The sequence below is a fragment of the Dermacentor andersoni genome, chromosome 1 (assembly GCF_023375885.2).
Source record: "Dermacentor andersoni chromosome 1, qqDerAnde1_hic_scaffold, whole genome shotgun sequence".
Taxonomy (NCBI): Eukaryota; Metazoa; Arthropoda; class Arachnida; order Ixodida; family Ixodidae; genus Dermacentor; species Dermacentor andersoni.
Window position 1 is genome coordinate 325,831,102 of NC_092814.1, and position 18,403 is coordinate 325,849,504.

General features: G+C 51.6%; 1 protein-coding gene across 5 annotated transcripts in view; it reads left to right on the forward strand.

Annotated features, from left to right (window-relative positions):
- The window catches only part of LOC126516413 (rap guanine nucleotide exchange factor 2-like), a 635,146-nt gene that overhangs the window by 488,071 nt on the left and 128,672 nt on the right, over positions 1 to 18,403 (forward strand). Inside the window, exon 1 of one of the 5 annotated variants that reach the window (XM_050166525.3) lies at positions 17,200 to 17,463. The exons of the other annotated variants lie outside the window; for them this stretch is intronic. Within the exon in view, the coding sequence (XP_050022482.2) occupies positions 17,458 to 17,463 (6 nt within the window). The 5' untranslated portion in view covers positions 17,200 to 17,457. Of the gene's footprint in view, positions 1 to 17,199; positions 17,464 to 18,403 lie in introns of those variants that run through there. 5 annotated transcript variants of the gene reach the window in all.

Genomic DNA, 18,403 nt, shown 5'->3' on the forward strand with positions numbered 1-18,403 from the left:
CGCGTAATTAACTGGTTATTTGTTCAAATACAATTGGCGCTCCGACCTAATGGCGTATCGACTTGTAGATACGAGATACAAAGACACCGTGCATAAAAAAAAAAAAATCTGAAGAAAAATAATTAAAGCGTGAATTTGCTTCTATTACGAGCATCTGACCTCCTGAACTCCTTTTCCCTCCTCTGACTACATTTTTTAGTAAGCTCACACTTGCAGACAATTTCTCCTTCGCTCTACGCGCGGAGCCTTTCGGCGACCGTGCGATTTGTCGCGGGCGTCCTTGCTTCGCAGAGGGCGCACTTGCCTGCGTCGCCGCTTGCGGGTGACACCGAGCGCGCCAGAGTCGCCTAGTGTACAAGGTGCTCTGTCACACCAACGCCCAGCCCTTCTATAGGCCAGTCTTAATTTGCGCATTTCGCGTTACCGCCGTGCTCCGTCGTCTCGTCAGTGCTAGTTACTGCAATGGTCACGTTTTTCCGTACTGGAGCTGGCGGGGCTTTTCCGTCTCAAATTCGTGGAGGCGCGCGCACGGCAGTCGGCGGGAGAGAGGAGGTCTCGCACGCGCTTTTGCGCGTACACAGCGCAGCAGGACAAAGGGGAGAAGGCGCTGCTGCGACGCCGAGCCCCGCGGCCCCGTGTGTGTGTGTGTGTTTCGGAGACGACGCGTTTCTCCGAGTCTCCCAGAAGAAAAAGAAAGAAAGAAAATCTCGACGAATGTGCGTGCCTGTCCCTTTGTGCGTGCGTGAGCCGTGAGCGAGCGCGCCGCCGCCGCATACATGACGCAGACGAGCGCGTCGGTTCGCACGGCGCTCACGGTGGAGGCCTGCCGCCGTTGCCGGTCACGCTCCGGAGATTCCCAACCGCGCCGTGAGGCGGGGGCAGGAAAAGCGAGAACCTTGGCGGGCTTCCCAGCTGGTCAGGCCTGCCGGCGCTGCTGCTGCCGGCGCGGCAGTGACTCACGCCGCGCTCCGGCCATATCATCGCGCCCTTTCCCGCGTAAGTCTCCAGCCCCGAGAGTGGCGGCCGATACGCGGTAGTTTCGGTATCGGCGTTGTGTTTCCGTCGAGAGATTCCGGCGCTGCGTTGTGCACCGAGACACCAACATGTGTGCTATTAGAATCTTCTTTTTTTTTTTTTGTGAATAAACAGTTTGTTCGTATTCGGATGGAATTCGGTGCATAGTTGGCCTTGTTGTCGGGGCAGTCTGTGGAAGGGCTAATTGAATACGCACATGTGTACCGCGTTAACGTTACGCGTTTTGAAATGTGCCGGATATGCGGTCGTAGTGTAATGCTATAATCAGAGATTTAGCCTGCATGGGGGACCCTTCTATAGATGCCCACACTGGAGCTGTATGCGTCATCGAACCCTTGCGTCCGTCTGGCCACATTGCAATAAATAGCGTCTACGCGCACGCATGCCTGCGGCTCAAGCTCCTGTTCCCGCCATCGGCGGCTTCTGTATGCGCATGATTTCTGTGGTGCACGAAATAAAGGAAATCTGCCCGCGGGTTGACGCACAGCTGTCCACAGGTGTGTTATTGCTTAGCGCATCCGCCTGTATAGGTACCCCGTTACCAATATAATAGGGCTTGCCGCGGGCTGTAAAGGAGAATTTGCGATATGGGATGCACCGTTTGCTTTATGATCGTATAAGGAAAAAAAATAGTTTTGCACCTATTTTTATTATTGAAAAGAAAATAAGAGAGATTTAGTCACTTATAATGGCGACGGGTACTCTCTTTCACGTAATAGTAATAATAATGATAAAAACATTGTAAAATAAGAAGTAACGTCACAGGTTCCGAATGTGCACAGCGAAGTTAGATAGGAGAGCGAGTGAAGTCCACGCGTAGTCCTAGACACACTTGAACACACACAGGCAAAAAGCCGAGGACAGGTTGCATCACGCACCATACCGAGTCCCTACACATACGCGCATGTAATGAGTTCCGAACTCTCGGCGCCTTCGTTAAAGAAGAAAGCCAGAACAGGGCCGGTCGCCCCCTGACGTGTCAACACGCTTACGATGAGGAATGTCTGGCACTTGTGTGCTCTTTTGTGCGGGGTTCACTGTCGCGACTGCTTGACGCGATGCCGGGCACTTTCCGCTCCCGCGTGCGGCGGGCTGTTCTGTGCCAGTCGGGCACCGGTACGCCTACAGCCCTTTCCCCTCGTCTCTCTTCGCGCGGGAGCAAAACATGGCGCTTTTCCCTTCAGAGACCTCTCTCTCCTTCGTTTTCACGTCAGTGCGCCGCGGGAGGATAAAACCTGCACCCCCCCGTGTTTTAGAAAGTTTCACCGCTCGACTCGAGAAAGTGGATGGCAACGCCACGCCTTGACTATGCCACCACTGTGCGCTTTTATTACACTCCGATAAAGTGCACTTTAACTCTGAGGCGACACCTGAGCGATAACTATATGTATGGCGCGTGCTTTCCGTTTCTTTTATTTATTTATTTATTTACTTGTTGGAAATGTTCGTAACAAGTACAGTATGTCGCCGACTCCTCCACAACGTTAAATTACTAAACGAATGAAGGATTATGGTAACTAAAGTAATACCTTTCACCTATTACACGGTTCATTTTTTTAAATTTCTAATTATTTTTAGCTCTCCGTATCCCATCGAATGCACTGGAATGAATGTGTGTGTGTGTGTTTTTTAACTGAGCGTCGTCTAAATCAAGGAGAACCGTAATTGAAGCGCAATGTCTTCAGCCTAAGGACTTTGCTTTTCAGGACGATAGATTAGTTTCGGGTTGGAAGAGTTTGTTAACACGGACCACGTATCTTAACGCCCGGCTGTAAGTTCAGTAGAAAGGCAACATTAACGAGCTTCGAGTCATCATCCTTCAAAGTGGAAGCTCATGATATGCATCCATCCATCCGTGGAGTCGAGGAAGAGTTTCGATTCGAGGCCCTTTTGTGAATACGGGGTTGAGTGTCCCGCAGCCAAGGCACGAACGAACATTTCACGGCAACGCGCCATGTCTGGCGCTTATCCTACACGTATATCATTGAGGGTTCGAGGATGGTTTCCTCGGGCCATTTTTAAGTGCCGCCCTCAAGGCGGATACCTCGAGAACGCCGCGCAAAACGACTTTTCGCAGTGGAAAATCTCAACGGGGGCATTCTCGAATGGCCTTCGTTTTGGGTTGACTGTGTAATCATATTTGCGTCTCCATGTAGCGCTGCAAATCGCTATACGCTATAGTTTATGGAATTATCGTACCAGACTTTTTCTAAACCGAGTTCACCGTACTTCACGTTGCTGTATTGCGAATTCGCGTATGACTGATTATCGTTTCAGACATCAGCTTAAGGGCAAAACACTGTGATGACTGTCACGGCGTTCGAATATTGCACGGAAATATCCCGCCTTAGCCGAATACCTGACGCAGCCGACAGGTTTCGTAATCATTTCGAGAAGAGTATATGCCTGTACATGAAAAGGAAAAGTTGACAACCACCTGTTTCGTAGCACGAAGCTGCGAAGGACATTTTCGTGCTACAACACACGTGGATGTCAAGCTTTTTTTTTTTTCTCCGTTCATTAAGTTTCCTCCACCTTACGAGCTTCCGCAGAACAGTTTTGCCATGCCCGTGTATGCTTCTTCGGCGCTCCTGCTACTTCGCAGTTGGCGGAGGCGACGGCTTTCATCAGTCCCAGATGATGGACACTATTTAAAGCCACATTTGCATTTGGGCGAGTTGGTGTGACGTCATCACTGGGTTGCCTGCGTGCGGTGTCTTGGCTAGTCGTCGCCGTGATTCCGCTATAGCGCGTTGCTATGCCCACTCGCCGCAGTCGCCTCAAAAATAGCGTCTCACATTTCCAAGTTCCGCGGCGCCCGTGGCGGCTGCGCAGACGACGAAACGTCGTTCTCCGCGAACGAGCAAACGTTGGCGTTTTCGACGAGTGGTTATGCGGAATGGCCGTGCTGCCCGTGGCCGTTGCGAGTCAGCCCGGGGAACGCGTTTCATGGTCGCAGCTGAGACGCTGTGCGTGAGATGAAAAGGTGTGTAGAGCGGCACTTGGGGGCTGCAAGGGCACGGCGCTGGCTACTAGCCCATGTACGACCCCGCATGGGAGCTCGGGGCGTACGAGCGCGGCCGGCTGGCAGCACTCGTGCACTGCGGCTCATCTTTTATTTTACTTTTCGCAATGATGAGCGGTGTTGCGTGTGGGCCGCCCGGTGGCGCCGCGCTGTCGACGAGCGCTTTAAATGTGTCTATTTTGGCCCTTTCTTGCCGACCTTGGTACTCGGCAAGCCGAGGCAGTGCCGCGCCCGCCCCTAAGGTCGCGGGGCGTCCCAAACTGCCCCCCCCCCCCCCCCCACTCGCTCGCTCTCTTCCCCTCCTTCTTGGCTTGCCTCGCTGCCACTGCTCGAAGAGGAGGGCGTCCCTTTTGTCTTCCTCAGTCGTTCCTCTTGCTCTCGTCGTCGAGCGATTACGCCACGGTCGTTTAAGAAGGGCTCCTCTCGCAGTAGAGCCCGACGTCTCGTGGTAAGGTTGCCGGGGCGCAGCACTGGGGGTCGCGGCGAACCGGGGAAGCGCGTCCGGCGAAATTTTCGGCGGTCTCGAGACGGTCGGCCGTTGGTGCGGTCGTCGCGCGGCGGGTAATCATCGCGGGCATCGGGCATGGCGCGTCGCCTCTCGCTTTCGCTCGCGAGATGTTCCCTCGTTGTCTCGTCCACTCGGGTCATTCCTTCGTGCGAGCAACGCGCTGAGAGCGAGCCCGCGTTCTCTTTTGACCAGAACGCGGCCGCTTTCGCTAGCGGGAGCGGTGCGGCGATTCCGGAGGGGGCAGTGCTTGCCACGGCGAGGCGAGTGACGGATCTTGCGCAACACGCAGATTCGCAAATGGCGAGCGAGCTCTTTTGTCTCGAGATGAACGTTCCACCCGGGCAGTGCGACCCCTTGCAAGATGTCGAGGCTTCGGAATCGTTGTAGCCCCAACTCGAGGCTGGACTTGGCGGTCTAAATAAATACGGTCAGAACGAGAGGTGGAGAAAGAGCGCGCTAACAGATCACCGTGCTCGTCAAGCTCATTTGCGTAGCAACCAAAGTGCATGACTTACTTAAACTATACATTGCGGCTTCTCCTTAGTTTAGGTTTTCCAGGATTGGCCCTTTCGATGCGCTGGGCCCCGCATGCCGAGTCCTATAGGGGACTTGCATAGTGCCGACAGCACTATACTGCAGTAGGGCGACGCCAGTTTTCGGCCACCATTGTGAGAGATGGACACGGGCAGGCTATAGTTTCACACTTTCAAAAATCTTTAAGAGTTAGTTGCCTGTGGCAAATATCACAATTGTAGTTCATGAGCTGGTCTACGCGAAGCGGCGGACAATACTTACACAAAAAATTCAGATGAAAAATTTACTAATGAATAAAAATTCACAAATGAAGTTTTTAACTAATTACATTATGGCCCATATTGCAATTTACAAATTCTAGCCGTTGAGTTCGCAAGGCGGATCCACTTGGAACAAATTTTCAAGAAATGCATTGGCGCTCCAGTTCATTTGTTAACAAAACGTCGTTTTATGCACTGAAGCACACAAGTAACTGGAGCGCGAATGCATTTCTCCGCAAAGTTCGTTAATTTATATCTCGAAACTGGTGTCGTCCTGAGAATTCGATCCTTGCGAAGTCCACTGCTAGAGAGATAAAGAGGAAAGGCAGGGAGGTCAACCAGATATCGGTCTCCGGTTTGCTACCCTACACTGGGGATGGGAGATAGGGGTTATAAAGAGGACAGAGAGGAAAATGTTAAAGAAACACGCACACACGGAGGCACACACACACACAAGAGGCGTTCCATTTAAAGTCGTTCACACAGGCCGGTAGATCGCAAAAAGCGCAATAGTGCTTGCACGGCCTTCTTCTGTGACGGTACGTCCTTTCGATGGTGTAAAATTCTTTTTTCTGATAGTGGTTGGTCGTCCAGCTGGTCAAGTTCGTGGCGAAGGCATTCGCTCTTTTGACTGTACTGCGGGCAGGCGCACAAGATATGGTCAATTGATTCTTCGTGGCCGCAGTGGTCACAGGTTGCGGTGTCGGTCATCCCTATGCGGAATGCATAGGCTTTGGTAAAGGCAACGCCCAACCAAAGTCAATATAAAAGCGTGGCGTCTCTACGGCGAAGCTGTGATGGCGCTCGAAGACTTAATGTGGGATCAAGTGAGTAAAGTCGCGTATTTCTTAAATGTGGCTCATTCCATTGCGACGCGGTGCACTGCCGAGCAAGTGCGTCAGCTCTAGAAAGAGGAATTGGGACATGGTGCTCCTCAGTATGGGCTGAGCGGGCAGCTTCATCCGCCCGTTCATTGCCGATAATCCCGCAGTGACTTGGAAGCCACTGGAAGGTTATTTCATGGCCTGCATCACTTATATGGTGTAACGTCTCTGTAATATGGAATATTAGGTGTTCGTGCGGTCCGCGTCGTAAAGGTGACAGTAGAGACTGCAGTGCCGCCTTCGAATCGCAGAATATCGTCCACTTGTGTGGCAGTTCATCACCAATGTGATGAAGGGCAGTAAAGAACGCTGCGAGCTCTGCTGCCGTCGATGTTGTCGCGTGGGTCGTCTTAAATTTGATTGTTGTAGCTTTCGCTGGTATGACGATTGCCGCCGCGGAGCTGCTTGGAAGGACAGATCCATCAGTGTAAATATGCGTAGAGTCACGGTAGTTCTCGTACAAATATAGTAGCGTGAGCTGTCTAAGGGCTGGTGATGGTAGATCAGCTTTTTCCGAGGTACCAGGTATAGTGAGGTTGATTTTTGGCTGAGCGAGGCACCATGGAGGAATCGAAGGTCTCGCAGCCGGAGTGAAACAAGCTGGCAATTATTCATCATATGCGGTTATCGTTTGGCTGAAAGATGTGTGTGTTCTGTCCGCTGGTAGAGATGCTAAGTGGTGACGAGGAGTCCTGGCTAGATGCCTTATATGGGTCCTGAGTACTTCAATATCAATGTGGGTCTTGACAAGGTGGTCTCTAGCGATCGCTATCGTAGCCACTGTTGAAGCACTCTGAGGCAGGCCTAGAAAGTCCGCTGCTAGAATTTGTAAGTTGTAATATGGGTCATAAGATAATTATCTAAAAAGTTAATTAGTGAATTCTTGTTAATTAATCGAATTTGTATTTCAATTCTGCGTGCAAGTAGTGTCCGCCGCTTTGAGTGATATCTGCCACAGGAAACCTTTAAAAATTTTTGAAAGTGTTCGCTGAAACACCGCACGTCTATCCTTCATGATAGTGGTAGGAATCCAGTGCGCTTACAGGGTTGTGTGCATTTATGCAAAATGTCCATCAGAAATAGAATACATATTTGCGACCTCGAAACGCGATAAAATCGGGCATTTCGACAACGGCTGCCTCTGTACGGCTGTTGCCGTATATATTATAAGGTCGATTGTATAATTAGTCTAAGCATATACATATATATGTCATTGTGTCATATGCATGTATGATTAGTTTAAGCATATATGTATGCGTCGCAAGTACAACAGTAACTTGCGACATACGCGTTTTAAAGGGACACTTAGGAGAAACGAAACACTGAATCAGTCCGCACTTGTGAACTATGCCCTTTATAATCTCTATTTTCACTAGTTCTGCGGTAAGAGGCTGATTAATCGAAGGGAAAATGACGGCCCAACTTGTTAGCATGTTATACGTCACTGTGACGTCACGGATTTGAAAGTATTTTTCTCCTATTTGGACCGTTGTGGCGGCAGTAAAATTTGCTCGAAATTTGCTGCATGTTCAGTCTTTGGCTTCTTTAAAACACTACGTACATCAGTTAATCTTTACCGATAAAAAGAAATTAACTGGGACCGAGCAGATGCCGTCAAAGTCTATGGGGTCACGGCGACGTGGTGCAGGAACTTCAAGGTGGCTTAATTCGCCATTTGTGCTTCGTTATTGCGTATCTTCTGGCGTAATTATCAAGCCCGCTCTCAGGGTAACAGTGGCCTTTTCTTTGGTAATGTAGAGCGGTATAATTTACTACTACAGCTCGAATATATTGTTCTCTTTGGTGCCCCTTTAAATAAACGCCTTATTTTTCTCTTGCCCGTGTTCCCTCGACAAGCATCATATGCATGGCCTTCGTGCCCGTCGGACGAAGACAGCTGTAGCAGCTGTGCACAGGCGACGAGACTGAGATCGTGTCATCCTCTGGTGCTGCTGTATACCTCGCTAAGTTATTCCAACATTGCGTCGAATCTGAGCGTTTCTTTTTTTTTTTTTTCCTTTGGAACGACGTTCCACTGGCGCGAGCTCAATCTCAAGTATTCGCTATACCTATGTTGAGCGCGCCTACACCGGGGGCGACGCTCCCGCGAATGCCGTTATGTAGCTTAATGCGCCAATGTTATTTAACACCGCTTTGACCGTTCGCGTTCGATTTGCTTGTCTCCGTAGGCGAAACGTTGCTTGGCAAATTCGTTGCTGTAATGCTCACACATATATGAGCACCGATGGAAATGGATTCGCGGAAGGTGCAACGAAATCGTGGCCTTGCCAGGGGCGCGCGCACTCTATGCACATTAAAGGCGGGCGGTGTTCCGGCCGCGTCGCCTGCTGGTTTCCTAGAAGGAACCGGTTTCTCTTCGTTCCGCGGTGGCTCATGCTGTGCACATTTCTTGCATCGCATGTGTGTATAGCCTGTGGCGGGAGTGTATGCAGGTATACCTGCGCTACGACGGTCGGCTGCTTGCCTCGTTCGGTCTGCCTCGCCAGTTCTCCTTACCGACCGACGCCATTGTCTTGGTCAAGCCGCGCACTTTGCTATCCTTCGATGGAGGATGCGAAAGGAAGAAGTCGGGCGAGCGCCGTGTAAAAATATCGTCTTGAGCCTTCTTCGTCGCGATCCTTATCGCGATGTTCCGCTAGCAGTATGCCGAGTGGTACAGTTCGTCGATGAACCCGTCGGCGGTAAACGAGGCGCCAAGAGCGTAACAAGAGCGAATAAGCAGCTTTTCAGAGAAGGGTCAACTGAGCAAGTTGGCAAGGTGTTTGTGTTGCGAACTTCATCGCGAAAAGTTGACGACGACCTGCACGACCGTAGCGCCGGTGTCGAGAAGTCTGGTGTTGCATTCTTTTCCGTCTTCGCCTACCTTTTGCTTGCGCCGTAGTTTTAACACGCCGGAACACGTTACTGAGAATTGCTCTCCCCCTTTATTGTTTTCGCTATTACTCTTTTTTCAATATTTTTCTACTGCGCCTGCTTTCGTGGTGCAGTTACACCTTACTTAGCGCGGACATGGGTACACGTTGCGGGGACCTGTCTAGCTTTCAGCTGTGATAATGTGCCTCTGAGCATGTACAGCCTTTCTTCAAAGTATACGGGCCATAGCTCCGCGCCTTCACCATTATAGGCCCCTCGTCTGTGCGCGACGGTTCCCGCGGCGATCCCGACACTCCAGACCTCTCGATGGCCAGTGCGGGAGCTCTTTTCATTCCCCAGAGTGTCTGAATATATGTGTGGAATACCACTTGGAACTTCCTTGCCGAGCCATGCATCGTCATGCTGGCAGTCGCAGGCAACGTAGCCCGTATACTTTTGACGAAGAGCGTGCGTATACCTGACAAGTGGTTGCTTGGTTCTTTCGTTGCTCGCTCACATATGTAGCAACTAATTGCTTTGCGGTGTCTGAAGCCGGTTGGTGACGAGCTGCGGCAAACATATTTTTGTCCTCTTGGGAGTCGCGCGAACGCACCTTTATCGTAAGTATAGCGCCGCGGCCATCGTCACCTCTCACACTTCGTGGAAGGCGCGTATACCGCATGAGCTAGGAAAAGGAAACACGGTGCAGTGTGTATATATATATAGAGTATTGTGTATACGGTCTTCTTACTTCGGTGAATGTACGGGCTCCGCGTATTTTGCTATATTAGCAGCGTTTCCCGCCCACCGTAAGCGCTCGCGCGACTTCATTTTTATTTTATTTTTTCCTCGGTGGCCGCTTGGTCTAGGCCGACCCGGTGCAAGTCTGAAGGTCAAAACCCTGACCTTTAGGCGCGTCCCGCAAGGTCCGCCGCCGCCGCATTCGACGAACTTCGCGTTGGGGTGGAAGGGAAAAAAAAAAGAAAGCGAGAGCAACGGTGGGCAAAGGAGGCGCAGAGCACGGGTACCTCTCTCCCTCCGCCTACGCCTGCGCGCGCGCGTCGTGCATTGTGTATTACGCGCCGCGGTTCAATACATGGATGAGTGCGCCTTGCGCTGTGGCATATGCGCTGCACGCCACTCGCGTTGTGTGCGTACGCGCTTTCGCGCGAGGCGCCCAGCGTGGGCCGCGGGCTCACCTGTTGTGTGTTGAGCCGCAGCCCGCGGTCCGGACGCTGCAGCCGTATACCGAGGAAAATACAGCGCTCGCTTATTTGCGGCGACGTAACGAAGAATTACGACCAGGAAGCACGGCAACCTAGGGCGGCTTCGGATGCGCCTCGTTTCATTAGCGAGAAGGAAGGAGAGAGAGAGTGTGTGTGTAAAGGAAAAAAAAAGAAGTGAGAAGATATACAATGCAGCAACGCGCGGCAGTGCTGGAAACTTCGTATTGGGCGGATGCCCGAGAATCTTTGTTTTCTAACGTTGTTTTTTTACTAGTTATTTATTTATGCCTGTATTTCCATGCTCTTGACCTCGTAGAATATCCGCAAGGTCGCCGCGACGAAAGGGCTGTGAAACTAAGGTACTTACGCTTTCAAATGTGGTCACGCAAACTTTTCACAGACGACCTCCGGTGTCCCGAACAGGGTGGTCGCTCCTTGTAGGGCTGGCCATCCATGTAACGTAACGTCATCACTTGCGAAAATTACCAGGATAAATTCCTACCCGCTATAGCCGATGGGGAAGAGAGTGATCGCTCGGCGTGACTCTATCGAACCTCCTTAGGGCCGATTTACGCTCGAGCCGCCCATCGCCGCAAGCCGCACCGCACGCGTGCGGTCGCGCGAAAGATTGCACGTATCAAACACTTGTGCAAAAATTTCGGTTTACAATGTGTAAGGTATACATTGTGCACACAGTGTAAATGGTAATTTGCGCACAAGTGCTGGATACGTGCAATTTTTCGCGCGACCGCACGCGTGCGGTGCGGCTTGCGGTGATGGGCGGCTCGAGCGTAAATCGACCCTAAATCGGCCCTCAACGGGGGATGCTTGCCGCTTGTTCGATACACAAGCCAAGTGCCTGTCGCCGCTGCTTCATGCGAGCAATCGCCCGCCGTCGCAGCCACATTCCAAAGCTTTTGTGTGAGACAGCGGTGATTGGAGACGCAACGACGTCGAATTGTGCACTATTGGAACTTAAGCAACGTGGGCAAAGTGTGCGTGTGAGGTAGGTGCACAGGTCGTTTGACAAGTAGCCCAAACGTTCTCAGCGAGTTGATCGACGCCATTCCAGAGATGGTTAATCGTCAGTCGTCATCGACCGAGAAGCAGAAGGAAAACTGGTTGCCATCGTAGCACCCTCGAGAGCAATTCATGTTTCTGTTCGTAACTTTTCTCTTCCCAGCGTAATGGCCGCAAGAATGTAGAATAATCCGCCAGTATAATCGTCCCTCCTCGAGCGTAAACATCCCTTCGGCACGCTTTTCAACGTCCCTGGCCGGTGGGCGTTGGAGGTTCCGGACACCGACCTGGTGAGATAGTTACCGGGCGTCCAGGAGGAAACTTTCCGACCTCTCCGGAAATGCAGTTTGTTGTGCCTGTCGTTAGGCCTTCTAATGTTTGGGGTCGGGCATGAAATAGATGGTAGCTGGCCCATGCCGTCGCCCAACTTATCCACGCTGAAGACGTTATTGAAAGGAGAGACTTTTTCTGATCGAGAACGAGGAATATGGGATTTATTTACGGTATTTACATGAGAACGTTACAGTTCATCAGTCTAACATGACTGAAAGAGAAATGCACCCTGAGGAGCCGCCAACGGCTCCTTAATTACACTCTGTCCTCCCTAGATCCCTAGGTGAGGGAAAAACGGCCGTTCAGCCTGCTACCGATTCGGAGCATTCAAAGTCATCGTAGCCGACCCGCCTTTGAGGGGGAGGGTTTACACACTCACTTCCGCACAGATTTCACTGACCACACTAAGGTGAGAGGGTTTTCGCAGACACGGGTCTTGCCCCGAGCGGGCGTCTCTTCATCCCAGTGTTGACTCTGCAGACAATGGCCGCCGCGTCTGTCCATGACTTCTAAGCCCCGTGAGACGGCCGCAAGACATCTTCTCCCAGGAGTTCCACCGCTTCAAACAAGCCGTGACAGTGTATCTACTAACAATACTTGGTCCGCCGACTGCGTCTAGCCATCCCGGCGGCGCTCGCTTGGGGACGCGGCGTATTGTTGTTTTCCCAGAGCGAGTCATCGCAGCGGGCCTGGCGCGTTCCAAGGTCTGGTTCTTCGAATATCGCCACCCCTGCAGCTGCGGCTGGCTGAGAAAATTTTGTAGCTCAGTACCCTTGCAGGCCGTTCGTAACAGGCTGGGTACCTCACCAGTGTCTTGATGGGAGCGTTAACTGGTCAGCGAGTGGATGTTAGCCAAGTCTCGACTGGAGTGGAAGAGAAGCATGGAAGAAATGGGAACGCGATAGTCATCCATCTGTAGACAACTTTACAGAATGAAGCGGTAATATAGGCAGAACGAGAGATTACGTACGTTATGGTAATTGCATACGTAATTGAGAGAGGTCAGGCAACTATTTGTTGCCACCTTGATTCAAAGGGGATGCCATTAGCTAAATATCCTCATCATCGTGGAGGTGAGCGCTCGCAGATTGGAAAGTACCATCCATCAATTCTGCGTACGTGCACGTGGGGCGTTCACCTGCTGACATTAAGTAGCGACGCAACACGAACACAACAAAGGAAAATACAAGGAGGGGGCTACGACCACTGAGCAGAGATGATGATTTGTTCACGATATATATTTTTTTTTTCGCACGTGCGAATGTCTTCGGAAATTGGTGGGAGACTTATAGCGGCTAAAAACAACGTTCTGGGCGTTATTTCGCGGGTGATAAAAGATGAGTACACTTCGAGACAGGTTGTACAAGATTCTTCTCTTTGGCTAAGCTTTTCGAAGTATTGCTGTTACCCTGATGTCGTGCCAATTGATTTCATCCCCGCGCCCGCCCGCGGTCGTCCCCAATTAGGAGCCTCCCCCCCCCCCCCCCCCAGCGTATGATTTCTTCAACTGAAGCTTCTGCGTCCCTCTCGGCGAGTGCAGCTTATACGAATCACGCTGTACCTGTAGACTAGCACCTGCGCATTTCTCTTATGTGGCCTCGTTATTAAAAAATAAATACGTAAGAATGAAATTCACATTTGTGGATATTTATTTATGGACAGTGTCTCAGGCCCGATTCCTGGTAGCTGCACGTGTACATCATCACGAAACGGAATACCGTGCGCAGCAGAGACGTATACGCTGGGTCTCCGCCCGAAACTGCATCAATTGTAGAAGCGCCGACTTGTGCGCCGCTTTCCATTAGTGGTTCCATCAATTGACCGCGTTTTTTTGTTTTGGACATTCTTAGTTACCCTTCTTTGTCGTTCTGTTGCCTTTGAAATATCTGTGACGGCTATGAGTTCGGCCAACCATTCAGCGGTAAGAAGTCTGGGCGTATTATTAAAGATTGGAAAAGGGGGCGGGTGGGTGGGGAGGGCTGAATGAAAGCGATAAATACGTTATATATAGCTCGGCGTACTTCTGCTTGAAAGACAATATCTTGCTTTTAGAGTGCAACATGACTCGTCTTCTGAGCTCCTCCTGTCGTATTGTATGGGGATCGAACACGCGAGGGGAGAGAGAGGGCTGCGTCTATATAGTGTGCGCACTGTAGCTTCTCCCTTTCTTTTTTTTGCCAGGAGCACCGAATGGTGGATGCGGCCACAGGCAGCCGCAGAATGACGCTGTACCCGCGCGCGGTGGTAGCAGTGCTCACTGATTGATTAATTGAATGGGTTTCACGCTGCAGTTCCACACGGGTATGGGCAGCGAGGGAATCCCTTGAAGTAAAGGCCTTCCATCATGCGCCGAAAAGACTGGCGTTTCGGCGGCCGCCGCAGCGGCTCCACACTGGGGACGTTTATAGTAGGGGCCTAGAGCTTAGGGTGCCCCAGCAAGCGACCACTTTGCGTTCGCGGTCTGCCCCGCCGGGAGGGTGCTAATACTTGCGTCAGTGTATTGCAGCGCCCTTTCTGCACGAGGAAGGAAAAAGAAAACAACTCGCCGTGGTTGCTCAGTGGCTGTGGTGTTGGGCGGCTAAGCACGACGTCGCGGTATCGAATCCCGGCCACTGCGGCCGCATTTCGAAGGGGGCGAAATGCGAAAACACCCGTGTACTTAGATTTAGGTGCACGCTAAAGAACCCGAGGTGGTCCAAATTATTCCGGAGTCCCCACTATGGCGTGCCTCGTAATCACATTGTGGTTTTGGCACGTGAAACCCCGCTAGCAAAAAAGAGAGAGAGAGAGAGAGAGAGAGCAAAACAAGGAAAACCGTGAAATAACGGAGGAGGAGGAGGAAAAGAGATAAGAAGAAGGCAGGGAGGTTAACCAGAATCATGTCCGGTTGGCTACCCTACACCGGGGGAAAGGGAAAGGGGAAAAACAAAGATAACAGGGAGAGAGGAGGGAAGGAAAGAAGGAAATTGCAGTGAGTTCGCTGACGTGTGTGGCCTTACAGAAATTGCATTAATAGTCAGAGTTGTTCGCACAAGCCCGTCGTCCTTAAGAAGCACAAAAGTGCCTTCACCGCTTTATGGGCCGACGGGCGATGGGGGCGGTGTTCCAGCAGCACCTGCACAGAAATAACGCAATTCGTAATATCTTACAGGATGAAAAGTATACCTGAGAGTTAATTTTTTTCAGTGAGGAGGCGTTGACACGTTTTGGAGGTGTTCGCGGCAACGTTGAGACTGCGCAAATCACGTTTGGAGCACCCACATTATTATTTTTGAAATTTACCATTAAGGACTTTTAGAAACCCAAAGATACCGTTTGGGCTGGCGCATGCGCTGTGGCGAGACTCTAACCGTTAGGGGCCCCCTATCTTTGGGGGCTCGTATTCTAAAATGGTTTATGACATCTATCAGCGCATTGCTGGTAACGTTACGCGGCCTTTATCTAAAAGTTCACAGAACGAAGTTGAGCTGTGTTAGTAAACCACGTTTCTGCAATAGCGAAGCGGCCGCTTTTACCGTATGAGCAGGCGTGATAAGCCGGAAAATATGCCAGAACGAAACACTATAGCATGAAGTTCCCGTACCAGTTCGCCGAGACGTCACAGATTTTTAACAGCTTGTACTCGGGTCTAGATGCCTGTAGGTAAATAAGGACCATATTGCATTCTAAAGGAACCAAGAACGCGATCTGGGAGGTTTCGAAATTTTTTTGTTGTGCGGCAAAACGGCCCAAATGCGAAAAAATCTAATGCTTCCATGACGTCACGCTAACGTTGCTTGCGCAGAGGTTATCGGCGCGAAACTCAATGAAGTAGAAACGCTTGGGCCTACACTTCCTCCAGTAATCGTCAACCGCTTTTTGACCAAATGAAAGGAAGAAAGAAGCAAAATAGGGCTTTAAAAGGGTACATTACCAGTGCAAACTGAAATAGTATTCCTCTTTCGGATTGTAAAATTTATCTGTTTATCTTACAGAAGCCTCGAGCGAAACCTCACTAAGCCGAGTATCGTGTGAAGCGGTAAAGTCGCATCTTAATCGTTAGTTTTTTGTTGTCGTCAATGAGTTTTTGTCGTCAATGAGCTCAGTTTGACGGAGCAATCGGAACACGCAAATATCCCAAGTGTACGTTGGTAACAGGTCATCTGAAGACTGAAGCATTCGACTGAGGAAATGCGCATGCCCCAACGAGGACTATCCACTGAACCTGGTGAACTTCCTCCCACTACATCTGAGCTTCGCAAAGCAGCCGGGCCTACTTATTAGAAGGGGTTTGAAGTTCGCTGAACAAGGAGGCGAAAAAGGAAACCATCGCCGCTCTGCCTTCTTTCTTTCGACGCGCTATCGTTGCGTGTCGCAGAAATCCGGCGTCGGACGTCGTTTTGGCAAAAAAGAATTTCGAACCTGATACCGAACCACACATACCCACCCATTCCGCTGCCACCAAAGTTGCTCGTACCTTGTATTTCATTCTTTACAAAGTTATTCCTCGGAATTTTGAGAACGGCAGCCCACAAACAAATATAATGGGAAAAAACACCGACAGCGCATGTCCTTTGTGTTAGCTCTTCTCATACTGAAATATTAAAAGTGCGAAACAATAACAGGAGGTCGACCAACGCAAGAGGCCGCGTTTCTACCACAAAGCTTGCCTTCGTGCACAGCGTTCGCAGCCAGCGTTTCCTGGTAAACGTTACGGCTAGATAAGCTGCAGTTGTCGGGAAGCATGAAAAGCAGAACGCTGTCGCGTTCCACTTTTAAAGACGAATCTTATGCGTCCTCCAAATTTTTCCTCTGCCATCTTTTTCTCGCGGGTTCTTATGCGAGCTGGGGCAGCGTGGGCAAATCACGTGCGTTATCTTTCCCAGTTCTTATTAGGTCTCGTTGTGCACGATTGTGTGTAATGTGCTTTCAGCCATATTTCCTTCTCATTGGATATCTAAGGCTAGACTTGCATTAAGAATTTTATTAAATTCAGGGATTCTACGCGCCAAAACCATGGTCTGATCATGAGGCACGTCCTAGTGAGAGGCTCCTGATTAATTTTGACCTCCTGTGGTTCTTTGACGTGCACCCAATACACGGGCGTTTTGAAATGCGGCCGCCGCGGCCGGGATTTGATCCGGCGACCTCGTGCGTAGCAGCTGAACGCCAGTCACTTAGCAACTATGGCAGGTAATTTGCATTGTGCTGTGGACGTATACCCCTGTGGAAATGGCAGCAGCAGTAGGCTGCCAACTGAGCACTTGGTGTCGAACCCTTCGCCTCCGTTCTACGGCCACCCCCGAAGAGCGCGTAAAGACATCCTGTACAGTGCCTCCATCTTTTAGCGCGTCAAGTTACTACTATGCGGGGCAGCCGGCTCGTCCGGACGCTGTGGCCTCCTCGCCTGCGGCCTACTCCCCCCGCGGGGGTCCCGGTCGCATCCCTCCCCTCCCCCTCTCTCCTTTTCCGTCGGCGGGGCGACCGGCGCGCCGCCGCACAGTCCCATTCGGAGTTATGGGCGCGTTCGCTCTCGGAGCGTGCCGCCAACGCTGCTTCTCGGTGCTGCTGCCGTCGTGTTCGCGTGTTGCCGCTTGTGCTGCTCGACGAGGCTGGTTCACCGCGTGGTCGCGGCGACGCGTCAACAAAGTGCAATCGCGTGCCCTGGCGTGCAGCGCCGGTGCTGTCGTCGACCGGCAAACATGACTGTCGCCTGTGGACCGCGTCTTTGGATTACCTTGAGTCTTTGCGGACGACAGCGCGCCGTCGGGATAACTCTATGAAGGTAAGCAAAGCGGGGAGAGGGCGATCGAGGGAGAGAGGCGCCCTCAAAGGCACGGCAGTGCCAGAGGGGGGGGTGAGACACCGCCGCCGCGAGCAGCGGCGCGGCGACTCGTTTCCTGCCCTCGTTGTTGTGAAGCTGGGCTCCGCGACGGGACCGAGAAGAAAAAAAACCGCAAACAGAAAGCGGCAAAACTTCTCCTCCCGTCCCGGTGCTGTGGTCGCTGCTGGCAGCAGGTCCTCCGACCATGTTCGGCCGTCGGTCTGCGACAGCCGCCGTTCCGCTGGCGGTCGGCCGTCCGGCCTTGCGTCCCATGCCGTGGCTCTTTGCCTGGCCAGCTCGGAAGCGGCAGCGAGTACTGTTGCTCTTGATTCTCGCACTTGGTCTCGAGACCGATGCCACGCGTTGTTTGGCCGCCAGCACCAGCTTGTCCTCTATTTTTTTTTTTTTTTTCGCCTATGTTAGGCGACACTCTAACCTAGCAGCCAGCAGTTTCTTGCTGCAGTGCCACGCGTCGCGTGTGTTTTCGCAACTGCAGTGTTTTCGCGACCGTCTTGTTTTGCCGGTCTCCCGTTTGCTTTGGCAGCAAACCCGTTTGCATTTTTTTATCCGTGCATCTGCTCGGGCGACTGGGCGAAAAGCGCTGCTTTTGTCAGCTAGGTAGCCAGCGAGCGCGATGCGGGCACAGCGTTTCGTGGCCTCCGGAGAGGCTCTCTCCTTCCGAGAAGTGCCCACCCGCTTCTTCCCCGACTCTCCTGCGGAGACGAGAATCGGCCGGCCTGTTTTTCTACCCTCCCCCACCCATAAGAGTCAAGTGCACGGATGTAGCATGTGAGCCTAGCCGTTGGCGTGCCTCTAGATTCAGCAGCAACGACGAAACGGATTGTGCGGCACCTGCAGCGTTGTCATGCTCTGTTGCTTAAAAGAAGAAGAAAAAAAAAAC